Source organism: Thamnophis sirtalis, unplaced genomic scaffold (genome assembly GCF_051295495.1).
Source record: "Thamnophis sirtalis isolate CommonGarterSnake01/CBP01778 unplaced genomic scaffold, rThaSir2_p1.2 scaffold_13, whole genome shotgun sequence".
Classification (NCBI taxonomy): Eukaryota; Metazoa; Chordata; class Lepidosauria; order Squamata; family Natricidae; genus Thamnophis; species Thamnophis sirtalis.
Window position 1 is genome coordinate 46,866,843 of NW_028261393.1, and position 16,415 is coordinate 46,883,257.

The window sequence follows — 16,415 nt, forward strand, 5'->3', positions numbered from 1 at the left end:
AGCAATGGAATTGGTAAAGGGTACATGATGTAGAACAAAGGTGGAAAAACGTACGGAGGCTGACAACCTATTTTCCTTTTTCTAAAAAAAACCTTGACCTTCAAGAGGCTCTTAGTGATGGTACATTGATGCCAGGGGGGGGCAGTTCCAAAAAACTTTGCCCCTCCTTTTTGAGGGTAGGCGGACAGCCTTTATGCATTCTTTTGGGTTTTTTTGTGCTGGGAGAGAGTCCATATAAGCTTTAATCCTGGGTTTTTGCATCTCTCTCGCAAAAAGGAAAGCAAATCGCTCTGCTGAAATCAGCATTTTTCCCAGTAAATTCGGCAACGCCATTTTGGGTGTCTCAGGAGACGGAAGAGTGAATTGGGGACACCTGTCAGCCTGATTGCCTCTTATTTAGAGAGAAATTGAAAAAATGAACTGGATGAAATTATTGATCCTTTCAGAGGCCCACTTATAACTGACCTTCTTAACTTGATTAGTAGCTTCTCGGGTTTATTCTTCGTCACAGCCTGCCAACCAGTTTGGTATAGTGGTTAAGGCACTGGCCTAGAAACCAGGAGACTCTGGGTTCTAGTCTCATCTTGGGCATGAAAGCTGGCTGGTGAATCTGGGCCAATCCCCAGGAGACTATGTGAGTTCTGGTCCTGTCTTAGGCATGAAAGCCAGCTGAGTGACTTTACCTAATCCCCAGGAGACTGTGAGTTCTAGTCCTGCCACAGGCATGGTAGCCACCTTGGTGACTTTGAGCCAGTCACTGTCTCTTAGCCCAACTCACCAGAGAGAGTTGTGGGGAAAATAGGAGGAAGAAAGAGCATTAGGTGCCTTGAGGTATTTATAAAAACAACAACAGGCAGGATAAAAATAAATAAAACCTCAAAACTGTGGTTGCTTCTGAAGATGCCTGCAAGTGTAAACTCTGAATTCCAGAGAGACACCTGTTTATGCAGCTTAGCCAACTCCCAGTCTAATTCTCAGTCTCCCAAAGGTGCTTTTTCAGGAGGCAACTGGACTTTCTTGTTTTCCTGTTAAAGACGTTTCGCTTCATTCCTCCAGGCCTTCCTGTCCTCTACCATCCTCTGGAGTCCATTTAAGCCCACGCCGACTGCTTCAGTGACTCCAGCCAGCCACCTCCTTCTCTGTTGTCCCCTTCTTCTTCTTCTTTTGCCCTCAATCATTCCCAGCATTAGGCTCTTCTCCAGTCCTTCCTTCTCATCAGGTGGCCAAAGCATTTGAGTTTCCTCTTCAGGATATGGCCTTCCAAAGAGCAGTCAGGGTTGATCTCTAGGACTGACCAATTTGATTGTCTTGCAGTCCAAGGGACTCGCAGGAGTCTTCTCCAGCACCAGAGTTCAAAGGCCTCCATTCTTTGGCCCTCAGCCTTCCTTATGGTCCAATCTTCACAGCCATCCATTGCAACTGGGAAAATCACAACCTTGGCTATATGCACTTTTGTTGGCAGGGTGATGTCTCTGCTTTTTAGTACGCTGTCTAGATTTGCCATAGCTTTCCTCGCCAGGAGCAAGCATCTTTTAATTTCTTGGGTGCAGTCCCCATCTGCTGTGATTTTGGAGCCCAGGAAAATAAAATCTGTCACTACCTCCATTTCTTCCCCATCTATCTGCCAGGACCTGAGAGGGCCGGATGCCATGATCTTAGTTTTCTTAATGTTGAGTTTCAAGCCAACTTTTGCACTCTCCTACTTCACCCGCATTAAGAGGTTCTTTAGTTCCTCTTCTCTTTCTGCCATTAGAGCGATATCATCTCTCTAGCTAGTCATGCCCAAAAAACCTTTGCACGCTCTGCAGAATGGCCCACTCATCTGAAGCCAGGAACTCTGGATTTCTGTCTTCTCAAAAGGCTTCTCCTCCTTTCTGTAATAGCGAAGAAGAAGAAGAAGCCACTGGCTTTTTTGGTGGTGGTGGTGGTGATTTTTAACCTTGGAGTGGAAAAGGGCAGGCAGTGAAGCCTGATGTCCAGGTTGGTTTTTTTTTTTTTAAAGCAGATAATATTGCAGATGATATTTTCTATTTTAGTTTGCATGCCTCTGCAAAGTCTCTCTCACTCAGGCGTCGGCTCGGCGGAAACGGTGATAAAATTGCAAATTCTGGTTGGGGTGGAGATTGGTGTCTTATCTCGCTCTTGGCTGAGGAGCTCTGAAAGGATCCCTCTCTCCCTCTAAAGCCGGAGTGTAAAATAAATGTAAAAAAGCATCCTACAGACCCCAGTGGGGGGGGGGGATTTTGAGAATTTAAGGATCTGAAGGGACGCGGTGGCTCAGTGGCTAAGTCGCTGAGCTTGTCGATCTGAAACCTGTCCCTCCCCGCCTTCCTCCAACCAAACAGTGCCTGGGAAGAGCAATTTTTTTATCCAGACAGGGGAACTGTTCAGACGTAGGGGGGGGGGGACACGGTGGCTCAGTAGCTAAGACGCTGAGCTTCTTGATCAGAAAGGTTAGCAGTTCGGTTGTTCAAATCCCTAGCGTCATGTAACAGAGTGAGCTCCCGTTACTTATCCCAGCTTCTGCCAACCTAGCAGTTCAAAAGCAGGTAAAAATGCAAGTGGAAAAATAGGAACCACCTTTGGTGGGAAGGTAACAGCGTTCCGTGTGCATTTGGCGTTTAGTCATGCCGGTCCCATGACCACGAAGACGTCTTCGGACAGTGCTGGCTCTTCCGCTTTGAAACGGAGATGAGCACCGCCCCTTAGAGTCGGGAACGGCTAGCACATATATGCAAGGGGAACCTTTTCCTTTAGGGCAGTGGTTCTCAACCTGTGGGCCGGGACCCCTTTGGGGGATCGAATGACCCTTTCACAGGGGTCGCCTAAGACCATCGGGAAACACATATTTCCGATGGTCTTAGGAACCGAGACACCAGTTTTATGGTTGGGGGTCACCACAACATGAGGAACTGTATTAAAGGGTCGCGGCATTGGGAAGGTTGAGAACCATTGCTTTAAGGAATCCGAAAGGGATGTTGCAGAACTCATTTTGCTGCTTTTGGGGAGGGGGGAATCTAAAAAAAAAAAAAGCTCACCAACTATCAGAGAAGCATCTGAGCCAATGCCTGTTGCACATGTTTGTTTGAAAGGATGGTGTTAGTCTATAAGCAGCAAGGAAGGGAAAGGCAGTAGATTAAATCTCTCCAGACCGGTTTTGCACATACCTTTCCTTATATGTCAAGAGCTAACCTCACTTGACTTCCTTAAATAATGTTTTGGTATTTATATGATGCAGAAAAATCTCATTTCCCCTCCCTCCCTCCCATTCTTCTTTTTTTTTTTTTAACCGTTCTTTGGAATTTATTCATTAAGCAAGTAAAGTGCTTCCGAAGGTCGCGTGTGTATTATCGTACATGACAGTTAGTAAGATGACAGTTAAATGAACAAGCAGCCCTTCTGCTTATCTCTTAGTTGGGGGGTGGGGGAGCAAGGCAAGCTATTAAACCCTGGTTCAAAGAGTATTCTGTATATTGATTTATTGCAAAGCTGATAAGCATAGTTCCTGGATTGTACTAATGGGGAAGGTAAAGCAACTTTGAGATTTTGCTGGTTAATTCAAACTGTGAACTTAAGCAAAAGGATTCTTTCATTCTTGACCAGAAATTATTTGACCTCCCTCCCTCCCTTCTTTCCTCCCTCCCTCCCTTGTCTCTTCCTTCCTTCCTCCCTTCCATTTTATATGCCCTAGTTCAGTGTTTTTCAACCTTGGCAACTTGAAGATGTCTGGACTTCAACTCCCAGAATTCCCCAGCCAGCATTCGCTGGCTGGGGAATTCTGGGAGTTGAAGTCCAGACATCTTCAAGTTGCCAAGGTTGAAAAACACTGCCCTAGTTTAGCAATACAATGTTACCCGAGAAGGTAAAGGTTCCCCTCGCACATATGTGCTAGTCGTTCCCGCCTCTAGGGGGCAGTGCTCATCTCCGTTTCAAAGCCGAAGAGCCAGCGCTGTCCGAAGACGTCTCCGTGGTCATGTGGCCGGCATGAATAAATGCTGTTTCTTTCCCACCAAAGGTGGTCCCTATTTTTCTACTTGCATTTTTACATAGCAATAGCAGTTAGACTTATATACCGCTTCATAGGGCTTTCAGCCCTCTCTAAGCGGTTTACAGAGTCAGCATATTGCCCCCAACAACAATCCGGGTCCTCATTTTACCCACCTCGGAAGGATGGAAGGCTGAGTCAACCCTGAGCCGGTGAGATTTGAACAGCCGAACTGCAGAACTGCAGCCAGCTGAAGTAGCCCGCAGTGCTGCATTTAACCACTGCGCCACCTCGGCTACATGCTTTCGAACTGCTAGGTTGGCAGAAGCTGGGACAACTAACGGGAGCTAGGGATTCGAACCACCAAACTGCCAATCTTTCTGATCGACAAGCTCGGCGTCTTAGCCACAGAGCCACCTCATTCCTTAACCGGAGAAGAAGCTTTGCAAAATTAAGATTAAGTCTGTCAGGGATATCTGAGCCTTTTCACCCAAGTAGATCAACCATAGACACCTATCCCAAATTTGTATCTTAATTCAGATGTTCCATTCAGGATCTCCCACAACTTCAGGATCTTCCACAACAGCTCACAGTCTAATCCCGGTCTAGTTTCTTTTCTTTTTTTCCGCAGTCATGCGTTTTCCAGAGCGACGGATCAGAGCGTATCCTGCTCCTCGGTGTTCTGATCTCCAAGGGCAGCCCCAAAGCCGCTCCCGATTTTGAGCAAAGCTGGTGCTTTCCCCCCCCCCAAAAAAAACCTGCTGTGGCCTTTTCCTCTTCCTTCGCTGTCTTTTAACCATCCCATCCCCCGTTCTATCCTTTTAAAGTAAATTGTGATCGGCTAACGTCCGTTCTTGGACTTTTATCGGCCCAGACGCCTGTTTCCTGACACATGTCCTTCTCTTGTGTTTGGCTTCAAAGCTGGTTGCAAGATCCGTCTGCAGGGCGATTGCACCGCAGAGCGTCTGTTTGAAATTGCCGATGAGGAGCAATGCTTGGAATTCCTTGCCGAGGTGCTAAGAGTCCAGAAAGGTGATGCTGCTTCCGGTTCCTTGTGATGTCATTAATGAAACCTCGGTTGGGGGATGACCAGAGCTGGAGGTGACACAGATGTCTCTTTCTTCCAGCGTCCTCAATACCCCCGATCCCTGAATTTGTGCCCTCCTCCTGGTGCCAAGTGAAAGGCCTCTCGGGGCCCGTGGAGCCTCTTCCTGCAGGTAAAGATCTACCTGTCTTGCACGCTTCCCCCCCACCCACCCCCCGGTGCAAGTTCGTTTTTAGCAAATATGTCTTGAATGCAGAAATTGCTCTCGCTTCCTGAAGAGAGGTGGCCTTGGGTTTCCAGAGCATCCCTGGAACAGCCTGGAAGTCCTCTGGATGTCTGAGAGTCAACTCCCAGAATTCCCCCAGTTGTCAAGGGCACTGTTAAGGCCCACCAGCAGAGCTGGCGGCAGATTCGGACAATGAGCAGGTTGGGGAGGAACATGGGCCAGTCCTGGAGTCTGGGGAAGGCATTGGAGGCAGAGAGGGGGCCAGAGCCGTCCCACAGCTATCAACTGCCTTCAGAGTCAGACATCAGTGGGGCAGACGAACAGCTGGAGTCAGTGGGCGCATGCATAGAGTTGCCAGACGAAGGGAACAGCTAAAGAACAGGGGTTGACTTGGGAGTAAGGCCACAGGTGGACCATGGATAGTCCCTCCCACAGGAAATAAAAGGGGAGTGGAGTTTGCAGGAGATAATTAGTTTGCTTAATTGGTTCGTGACTCTCCGAAACTCCTTGGCAAGTTTTGTAGATATCAGCCTGTCAGCTTTCCAAGCCAGATAAGGTCTGTGACTATAAATCCTCCCTTGAAAGACTTTGCTGACTATGAATGAGCAGAATGCACGGTCAATTAATTAAAGGGTTTTTTGTCGGGACAAGGAGTTTGCTTCATGCTCTTGGAAAGCCTCGGTCGGAACAGATATGCTGAGAATTCTGGGAGAGGAAATTGAAGTTGGAAAAATCTGGGCTGCACCCAGAAGGAAATTATTAGGTGACAATGGTGCTGGGGGAAGGAATAGGAAGTCACCTTTATAAAATGGTGAAAAATGTGATGTCATTAATGAAACCTCGATGGGGGATGACCACAGCTGGAGGTGACACAGATGTCTCTTTCTTCCAGCGTTCTTAAATCAACCTCTTCCTGAATTTGTGCGATCCCCAAAACCCTCCCTCCCTGAATTTGTGGCCTCCTCAAAAGTCCCTCTTCCTGACTTTGGGCCCTCCTGGCGCCAAGTGAAAGGCCTCTCGGGGCCCGTGGAGCCTCTTCCTGCAGGTAAAGATCTACCTGTCTTGCACACTCCCCCCCCCCCCCCCGTGCAAGTTCGTTTTTAGCAAATATGTCTTGAATGCAGAAATTGCTCTCGCTTCCTGAAGAGAGGTGGCCTTGGGTTTCCAGAGCATCCCCGGAACAGCCTGGAAATCCTCTGGATGTCTTGAGAGTCAACTCCCAGAATTCCCCCAGTTGTCAAGGGCACTGTTAAGGCCCACCAGCAGAACTGGCGGCAGATTCGGACAGTGAGGAGGTTGGGGAGGAACATGGGCCAGTCCTGGAGTCTGGGGAAGGCCTTGGAGGCAGAGAGGGGGCCAGAGCCGTCCCACAGCTATCAACCGTTCAGAGTCAGACATCAGTGGGGCAGACGAACAGCTGGAGTCGGTGCATGCATAGAGTTACCAGACGAAGGGAACAGCTAAAGAACAGGGGTTGACTTGGTAGTAAGGCCACAGGTGGACCATGGATAGTCCCTCCCAGAGGAAATAAAAGGGGAGCAAAAGGGGAGTGGAGTTTGCAGGAGACAATTAGTTCGCTTAATTGGTTTGTGACTCTCCGATACTTCTTACCAAGTTTTGCAGATGTCAGCCTGTCAGCTTTCCAAGCCAGATAAGGTCTGTGACTATAAATCCTCCCTTGAAAGACTTTGCTGACTATGAATGAGCAGAATGCACGGTCAATTAATAAAAGGGTTTTTTGTCGCGACAAGGAGTTTGCTTCATGCTCTTGGGAAGCCTCAGTCAGAACAGATACGCTGAGAATTCTGGGAGAGGAAATTGAAGTTGGAAAAATCTGGGCCGCACCCAGGAGGAAGTTAGGTGGCAATGGTGCTGGGGGGGGGGGGGAGGAATAGGTAGTCACCTTTATAAAATGGTGAAAGTTTATAAAGATTACTGCAAATAGAAAGAACACATTTTTTTCCCCATAGCAAGGAAGATAAAGGAGGAATAGTTAACTTAATTACTTTATTTAAAGAGGAAAATTCGTTCTTTGGAAATTCACTTCTGGGATTTGTGCTTGCTTGTGAAGGGGGGAAAAAATTGAAACTTTGATCTTGGTTATGTTGATTAGAAAGATTTGGTGTTATAGAAATGGCTAGTTATATATTAATGTGTCAAAGCGAAAAGTTGAGGCTGGAGCATGTTTATCTTGTACTGAGCTAGGAAGAGTTAGAGTCAATGCCCCTTTTTCTTCTTTTTTTTCTCTTTCCCCTTCTATCTCACACCCCCTTTTCCTGTTTCCTTTCCTGCCCTTAATTTCTTCTTTTCTTTTCTTTCTTTTTTGGTATTTTATATTTGATATAATAAAATAAAAAAATAGAAGCAAACTCTTAAAAGGTAAAGGTTCCCCTCGCACATAGGTGCTAGACATTCCCGGCTCTAGGGGGCGATGCTCATCTCCGTTTCAAAGCCGAAGAGCTAGCGCTGTCCGAAGACGTCTCCGTGGTCATGTGGCCGGCATGACTAAACGCCAAAGGCACACGGAACGCTGTTACCTTCCCACCAATGGTGGTTCCTATTTTTCTACTTGCATTTTTTTTTTGTATTTTCAAGGTTGGCAGAAGCTGGGACAAGTAACAGGAGCTCACTCTGTTATGTGGCACTAGGGATTCGAACCGCCGAATTGCCGACCTTTCTGATCGACAAGCTCAGCATTTTAACTACCGAGCCACTGCTTTAACAAACTCTTAGTTGGCCTTATTTCTTCCATTCTGCTGTTGAACTTCCTCTAAGGCTTCTGAAGGATATTTTGATTTATTTTTTTTTCACCCTTGTTTTCAGGCCTTCTGGGGTTCGAGGATAACTTCAGCGCCATAAGCCTGGAGAACAAAAGGAACCTGCAGAACCAGCAGATGAGTGCCCGCCGAGAGCCCCCACCTCCCCCCCAGCCTCCCGGCCGGTCGTAAGTCATCTCAGAGATGGGCGCCCTGGGTTCAGCTTCAGAGGGCAGCTTGACCCCATGCCTCGTCTCCTCTTTAGATACCCCCGCGAGAAGGAGAGCGCCAACAAGGAGCCCCCCAAAGGCAGCAACACCATGCGGACGTTCTTTGCGCCATCCTCCCCCACCACGCAATCCGGGCAGAGGGAAGGGCTCATCAAGCACTACGTCCTTAAGCGGGAGAAAGAGTACGTCAACATCCGGAACTTCAGGTGAGGGCTGCGCCAAAGGCACCTTTGGAGCTTTGCCTGGGAGAATTGGGCCTCCACTTCGGCTCCCAACATCACCGGTCCATTTTCAAAGAAAAGGTGGAGGGTGGGGGAAGGAGTGAGACACACACACACACCCAAGAAGCTTGATTCAGATAACAGATTAACAGAGTTGGAAGGGATCTTGTGGATCGTCTAGTCTAAACCCCCCCTCCCAAACGGGAGATCCTACACGCATGCCATAGATGGCACGCAGAGCCCTCTCTGCCAACACGCGAGCCTTCGCCCCAGCTCACCTCCACTGCGCATGCACGCACGCCTCCCACCTATCAGCTGATTTTCAGGTCTCTGCTGGGTATGCGGTGGGGCGGGGCTCATGCGGGAGATGCGTGCGCATGCGCAGGGGGCCACGGGTCACATGCGGGGCGGGAGGTCGCATGCGTGGGGGCGCGGGGCACATTGCATTATTGGTTGTGAGTCCAGAGGTGCCAGCTTCACGTTTGCGTTGCTACTGATCTACCCTGCCTTTTCGATTTTGAGGAGGCATCTTCCTTGCTCTTGGGCTCATGATCTCTGACCTCTAGGGATTTGCCCTGCCTCAACCCCTCCGCTTCCTTCTGTATGTTGCAGGTTTTTTATCGGGACGTGGAATGTCAACGGGCAATCGCCAGACGGGAGTTTGGAGCCTTGGCTGATCTCGGACCCGGAGCCTCCAGACATATATTGTGTGGGGTGAGATCCCAAGAGGGACCAGAACCTTATTAGGACCATTCTTGCTTGATCTTCGCCCCCATGCTGGTTCGGTTTCTGGTTTTGTTCCATGTTTTGTTTTTTAGAACAGGATAGAGTAGAATATAATAGAATAGAACATAGAATAGAATAAGGAATAGAATAAGGAATAGAATAAGGAATAGAATAAGGAATAAATAGAATAGAATGAAATAGAACAAAGAATAGAATAGAATAAGGAATAGAATAGAATAAGGAATAAATAGAATAGAACAGAATAGTACATAGAATAGAATAAGTAGAATAGAATAAGGAATAGAGTAGAATAAGGAATAAATAGAATACAATGGGATAGAACATAGAATAGAATAAGGAGGAGAATAGAATAAGGAATAGAATAGAATAAGGAATAAATAGAATATAATAGAATGGAATAGAACATAGAATTGAATTGAATTGAATTCTTTATTAGCCAAGTGCATTGGACACCCAAGGAATTTGTCTTTGGTGCAGATGCTCTCAGTGTACATAAAAAGACAAGATACATTCGTCAAAAAGCATAAGGTACAACACTTACTGATAGTCATAGGGTACAAATAAGCAGTCAGGAAACAATCAATATCAATATAAATCCTAAGGATACAAGCAACAAAGTTACAGTCCTGCACTCATAAGTGGGAGGAGATGGGTGATAGGAACGATGAGAAGACTAATAGTAATAGTAATGCAGCCTTAGTAAATAGTTTGACAGTGTTGATGGAATTAGTTGTTTAGCAAAGTGATGGCATTGGGGAGAAAATTGTCCTTGTGTCTAGTTGTTCTGGTGTGCAGGGCCCTATAGTGTTATTTTGAGGGTAGGAGTTGAAACAATTTATGTCCAGGATGTGAGGGCTCTGTAAATATTTTCATGGCCCCCTTTTTTTTTTACTCGTACAGTATACAGGTCCTCAATGGAAGGAAGGTTGGCAGTAATTGTTTTTTCTGCAGTTCCAATGATCCTCTGAACTTTTAACCGAGACTTTATTCACTCCAGTTCTGTTCACAGCAATCATTAGCTTTAAACTGGACCCAGAGAGAAAAATAATCCCCAGGATTATGTCCTAGGATTCTTAAACGATAACCCAGAAGCAAAGGATTCGTAAGGGTCCGCTTTCCTCCAGGAAGGGAGGGAAGGCGCAGGGGAAGGGAAGCAGTATCCGTGTATAAATGTTAATCTTGAGCTCCCTGGGGAAAGAATGGATGGAGGGATGGATGGAGGGACGGACGGACGGACGGACGGAAAGACAGATAGACAGTACTGGACTAGTCTTGACTGCAATAAGGACTCTTCTTCAAAGAACAGTAGCAACAGCAGCAATGGCAATAGCACTTAGACTATTGTTTTATAGCAATACTGCAATCTAACCACTGCACCACCAGGGCTCTTCAAGCCCAGGATGGCTGATGATGAGCTGACTGTTGGGGTGTTGAGGCCACGCTCAGCATCTAGATAGATAGATAGATAGATATTTTATTTGTATGCCGCCCTTTTCCCTGGGGGGACTCAGGGCGGCTCACAGTTCAGGGGGAGGGAGGACAAACCATGTTAAACACATGAAACAATACATCGTTAAAAGCACAACATTCATACAATTCGGGTGGGGTCAATATCTTTAACCCCAGGCCTGTCGGGACAGCCAGGTTTTAAGGGCTGTGCGGAAGGTCTGGAGGGTGGTGAGGGTACGAATCTCCACGGGGAGTTGGTTCCATAGGGTCGGAGCTGCCACCGAGAAGGCTCTCCGTGTACAGGGCGGGGCATAACCTTTTCCTAGGGGGTCACAGCAACACTTGTAATAACAACACAAATAATTCATACACCATTCGAAAGCCCATCAAAAACTGAGTTTATTGACACGATTTAATAGTCAGTATGACCACCATTAGCCCTTCGAACAGCATTCAAACGAGGTGGATAAGAACACAACAAATCTTCAAACAGTCATTATTTTGCAATTCTAGGGCGGGGCATAACCTTTTCCTAGGGGGTCACAGCAAGATCGACAGCAGTTTACAACTTCCGTGACACCTCATTTTAAAGCCCATAAAAAACTGATTTGAATGAGCTATTAAATGTTAAATTTGCTTTAAGAATGGCTGGAAAATTCAATTCGGAAGAACAAAGGATCATTGACAGAATAAAATGCATTGCCTTTCGAGAGGCACCTCGTTTGAATGCTGTTCGAAGGGCTAATGGTGGTCATACTGACTATTAAATCGTGTCAATAAACTCAGTTTTTGATGGGCTTTCGAATGGTGTATGAATTATTTGTGTTGTTATTACAAGTGTTGCTGTGACCCCCTAGGAAAAGGTTATGCCCCGCCCTGTAGTTGCCAGTCGACATTGACCGACTGATGGAAGTCGGAGGAGGCCTAATCTATGTGATCTAATTGGTCGAGTGGAGGTAATTGGCAGCAGGCGGTCTCTCAAGTGAACTCTCCCCTCCAGTTTCCAGGAGCTGGACCTGAGCACCGAAGCCTTCTTCTACTTCGACTCCAACAAAGAGCAAGAGTGGCTGACGGCTGTGGAGAAAGCTTTACACCGCAAAGCCAAGTACAGGAAAGTAAGTCCAATTCCCTCAATTGGAGGGCAAGCAGGCCGGACAGCTCCTCAGATCAGGGCCGGTATTGTGAGCAGAGCAGATCCATTTCTAGGATCTCGAATCTTGCAGGTGCAGCTGGTGCGCCTGGTTGGCATGATGTTGCTGATCTTCGCCCGGAAGGAGCAGATCGACTCCATCAAAGACGTGGTGGCAGAGACGGTTGGCACCGGGATCATGGGCAAGATGGTGAGTAGTGCCCTCGATGCTGGGCGGCCCAGGTTGTCTCTTGTCACCCTCTGTTGTGGCCTGCCAGCAGAGCTGGCGGCAGATTCGGACAGTGAGGAGGTTGGGGAGGAACCTGGGCCAGTCCTGGAGTCTGGGGAAGGCTCTGATGAGGGCTCTGTGTCGGAGGCAGAGAGGAGACCAGGGCCGGCTGACAGTTATCAGCTGCCTTCGGAGTTGGAGGTCAGTGGGGCTGAAGAACAGCGGGAGCCTGTCCCCAATGTGTGCATGTGCAGAGCTGCTAGGAGAAGGGAACAGTTAAGAAACAAGGGCCAACTCGAGAGTAAAGGCACAGGTGGACAGTGAATGGCCCCTCCCAGAGGAAATAAAGAGGAGCGAAAGGGGAGGGGAGTTTGCAGGAGACAATTCATTAGTGTGAAGATTGGTTCATGACTCTCAGAGACTCCTTGCCAAGCATTGTCTGCTACAACGTTGCGTTTGGAACAGTGGTGGGTTTCAAAAATTGTTCGAACCTACTCTGTGGGTGTGGCCTCCTTTGTGGGAGTGGCTTGCCACCCATGTGACAGGATGGGAGTGCCTTGTCGCCCATGTGACTGGATATGAAATTATGAATTAGTACTTAGGTCGGTCCAAGTAGCTATTCAGAAACTCTGGCATTGAAGCATGCAAGTCTTAAAGCTGTCAAGTTACAAGATCCTTGCACCCCTAACCCTTTAGAAAAAAAAACTAGGGGTCTTCAAACCTGACAGCTTTAAGACTTGTTGACTTCAACTCCCAGAATTCCTCCTCAAGTCACGTTGGCTCAGGAACTCTGGCGTTGAAACATGCAAGTCTTAAAGCTGTCAAGTTACAAGATCCTTGCACCTCTAACCCTTTAGCAGTGGTGGGTTTCAAAAATTTTTGGAACCTCTCCTGTAGGTGTGGCCTGCTTTCCGGGTCCACTGGTGGAACCTCTTCTAACCGGTCCGGTAGATTTGACGAACTGGTTCTATCGAATAGGTGTGAACTGGTAGGAACCCACCTCTGGTTTGGAAACTGTTGGCCTGGCAGGCTCTCCAAGCCTGATAAGGTCTGTGGTCGCAATTCACCTTTGAACGACGGTTTGCCGGGGACTTTTCTGGATGTGAATTCTAGGAATTCACATTAACCAAATAAGAAGAGGGGGTTTTTTGGGGACAAGGAGTCTGTTTTGTGATTTGGTGAAGCCTAGGTCAGAACACCCTCCAACTGACCCTTTCCTTCCGCTCTTCCTTTCTCCCCTCGCTTCTGTCCGTCCTTCTGCAGGGCAACAAAGGTGGTGTGGCCGTCAGGTTTGTTTTCCACAACACCAGTTTCTGCATCGTCAACTCCCACCTGGCTGCCCACGTGGAGAACTTCGAGCAGCGCAATCAAGACTACAAGGACATCTGCGCCCGCATGAGCTTCCAGGTTCCCGACCAGAATCTGCCCCAGCTGACCATCATGAAACACGAGTGCGTCCGAAAGGCGGGATCCGCGTGGTGGGGAGAGAAGTCCACGGGGGCTGCATTATTGATTCCGTTGAAGCAAAGAAGAAAGGGACACGGTTGGCTCAGTGAAGTAACACACAATCATTGAAGCCCAAGCCATGAGTGGTGCGGTGGCCTAGAGGTGGAGCTCTCGCCTCACAATCGGGAGGCTGTGGGCTCAATCCTAGGTAGAGGCAGATATTTCTATCTCTGGGAACAATGAGAATATATCTGCTGAACAAAACTCCGGTTCACCGACAAATGCGCGCTCGACAAAAGCGCGCCGACGAAACCGCAGGGAGAAAACCGCGAGTTTGAAATCAAGCCGACGAATGAGCGCAGAAGCGCACCGACAACAGTGCACCGACAGAAGCGCGCTCTAAACCTAACCCTGAACCTAACCCTAAACCTAACCCTGACCCTAACCCTTACCTTAACCCTAATTGCGCTTCTGTCGGCGCGCCTTTGTCGGCGCGCTGTCGACATTGTGGTTTTATCGCCGCAATTTTGTGTGCGCACTGTTGTCGGGCGCGCATTTGTCGGGTCACGCAAAACTCCACATTGGCGACATCAAGGACTCTGTAATAGCAATAACCCTTAGACTTATATACCGCTTCACAGTGCTTTACAGCCCTGCCTAAGCGGTTTACAGAGTCAGCCTACTGTTCCCAACCACCTGGGTCCTCGTTTTACCCACTTCGGAAGGGTGGAAGGCTGAGTCAACCTTGAGCCCGTCAGGATCGAACTGTTGGCAGTGAGCAGAGGCTGCCTGCAATGCTGCATTCTAACCACTGCGCCACCACGGCTCTTAATCGTTTCTCTGCTCTTTCTCATACCTTTCAGTGTTGTCATCTGGCTGGGAGATCTGAACTACAGACTTTGCCTCCCGGACTCCAATGATGTAAAAAATCTAATCAGTAAAAACGAGCTCCAGAAACTGCTCACATTTGACCAGGTAAGAAGGGAAAGGTGGGGAGGAATTCCCTGGAGCTGCTTCTTCTTTTTAAAGTTGAAATATCTATCCCTTCCTTTTGGATATGGGTCCTCCCCCATCAGACAGGCCTTCAGACCGCCTTTCATCCCGTGGTTTAATCATACGATTTGCGCACATTGTGATGATTGTGCCGTCTGGAACTCATTTTGTTATCTTAACGTGTATCGCTAGTGCAAAGGCTTGGGTTACATTCATTAAAGTCCAGCTTTTTATTGGCTGCTTGGAAGTTTAAGCTTCCTTTCATTGTTTTGTGGCCAGCAGCTGTTTCTTACATGCCTAGACACCAAACTCTTCGCTTTTCAATGTTCCTACTCCAAGAGAAAGAGAGGCAACACAATGAGGAACGGGACAATTCACCACAGCCAACTCTCTGCGGGACAACTTAACAATTCCATTTATTTATTTAAAATCAGTACAAATTTATTCCAATTTTTGCCGTTCACATCCTGTCCCTCCTTTTGCATCCCTTCCTTAATGATTCTATTCCACCATTTATTTGATATTAGAGTAACTCTCGTCCCTCAGTGAATTGCCCTGTGACGAGATCAGTAGTGGGTTCCAACTGGTTCGGACCGGTTCAGCCAAACCGGTAGTAGTTTGGCGGCCTGGGTCACTGGAACCAGCAGCAACCAAGGCTTGCCAGGCCCCCGAACCGGTTCTCCTACGGCGCCACCATCTTGTTTTTTGCTTCTGCACATTGCATTTATGATCAAATACGCACACACTGAACCGGCTGTAATGCCAGCAGCAACCCACCTCTGGACGAAATGGCAATGGAACGTTCGCCATGGTGGGTTGGCCATGGAGAATTGTCCTAGACCCACCATGATGTGCCTCCTGCCTTTTGAATAAGGGTGGTTGACACCCACCCACCCACCCACACCAAAGTCATGTGACAGGCACACACAAGTTTTTCATGGCCCTCCCTGTCAATACTAGACGGTCTGAGTGACAGCAGCTGACTGACTGACTGCCTTTTGCCTGCAGCTGAATATTCAGCGTACCCAAAAAGCAGCTTTTGCCGACTTCACAGAAGGCGAAATCAAATTTATCCCCACATACAAATATGACTCTAAAACAGATCGCTGGGATTCCAGGTAAGAATCTGGCCCCAATAGTTAAATCCAGGTAAGAATCTCGCCCCAATAGTTAAATCCAGGTAAGAATCTCACCCCAATAGTTAAATCCAGGTAAGAATCTCACCCCAATAGTTAAATCCAGGTAATAATCTCGCCCCAATAGTTAAATCCAGGTAAGAATCTCACTCCAATAGTTCAATCCAGGTAAGAATCTCACTCCAATAGTTAAATCCAGGTAAGAATCTCGTCCCAATAGTTAAATCCAGGTAAGAATCTCACCCAATAGTTAAATCCAGGTAAGAATCTCGTCCCAATAGTTAAATCCAGGTAAGAATCTCACCCCAATAGTTAAATCCAGGTAATAATCTCGCCCCAATAGTTAAATCCAGGTAAGAATCTCACTCCAATAGTTCAATCCAGGTAAGAATGGTCTTGTACAAAAGTTGTTGGGGTTTTGGGGGGGGGGGGGAAATGAGAAGATAGATCCCATAGAAGGGTGGATCCCATGAATTGCAATTTTTTTACTCCGGAGACCACGGAGGATAATGAGCATCCTGCAGCGTTCCAGAATATCCCTGATATTGATCCTCTCTCCTTCCAGTGGAAAATGCCGTGTGCCCGCTTGGTGCGACCGGATTCTCTGGAGGGGAGGCAACATCAACCAGCTCCAATACCGCAGCCACATGGAACTAAAAACAAGCGACCACAAGCCCGTCAGCTCCCTCTTCCTCATAGGGGTAATTCTATTCAGTGGCTCAGTTGTTGAGGTGTGGTCCCTGCTTGAAGGTGGTTTGTATTATAGGGTGCGGTAACCTGTCGGCCGCTGGCCCCTCCAGTAGCCGAATCAGAGGAGGAGGCA

The 16,415-nt window shown here is 47.7% G+C and overlaps 1 protein-coding gene across 3 annotated transcripts in view; it reads left to right on the forward strand.

Annotated features, from left to right (window-relative positions):
- OCRL (OCRL inositol polyphosphate-5-phosphatase) overlaps positions 1 to 16,415 on the forward strand; it is a 32,572-nt gene that overhangs the window by 5,983 nt on the left and 10,174 nt on the right. For all 3 annotated transcript variants that reach the window (XM_087728143.1, XM_087728145.1, XM_087728144.1), the window contains 12 exons: positions 4,907 to 5,017; positions 5,113 to 5,202; positions 6,149 to 6,301; positions 8,080 to 8,200; positions 8,278 to 8,448; positions 9,076 to 9,177; positions 11,660 to 11,774; positions 11,883 to 11,999; positions 13,281 to 13,468; positions 14,327 to 14,438; positions 15,465 to 15,574; positions 16,158 to 16,293. In XM_087728143.1, coding sequence (XP_087584269.1) covers positions 4,907 to 5,017; positions 5,113 to 5,202; positions 6,149 to 6,301; positions 8,080 to 8,200; positions 8,278 to 8,448; positions 9,076 to 9,177; positions 11,660 to 11,774; positions 11,883 to 11,999; positions 13,281 to 13,468; positions 14,327 to 14,438; positions 15,465 to 15,574; positions 16,158 to 16,293 — 1,526 coding nt within the window. The remainder of the gene's footprint in view (positions 1 to 4,906; positions 5,018 to 5,112; positions 5,203 to 6,148; positions 6,302 to 8,079; positions 8,201 to 8,277; positions 8,449 to 9,075; positions 9,178 to 11,659; positions 11,775 to 11,882; positions 12,000 to 13,280; positions 13,469 to 14,326; positions 14,439 to 15,464; positions 15,575 to 16,157; positions 16,294 to 16,415) is intronic.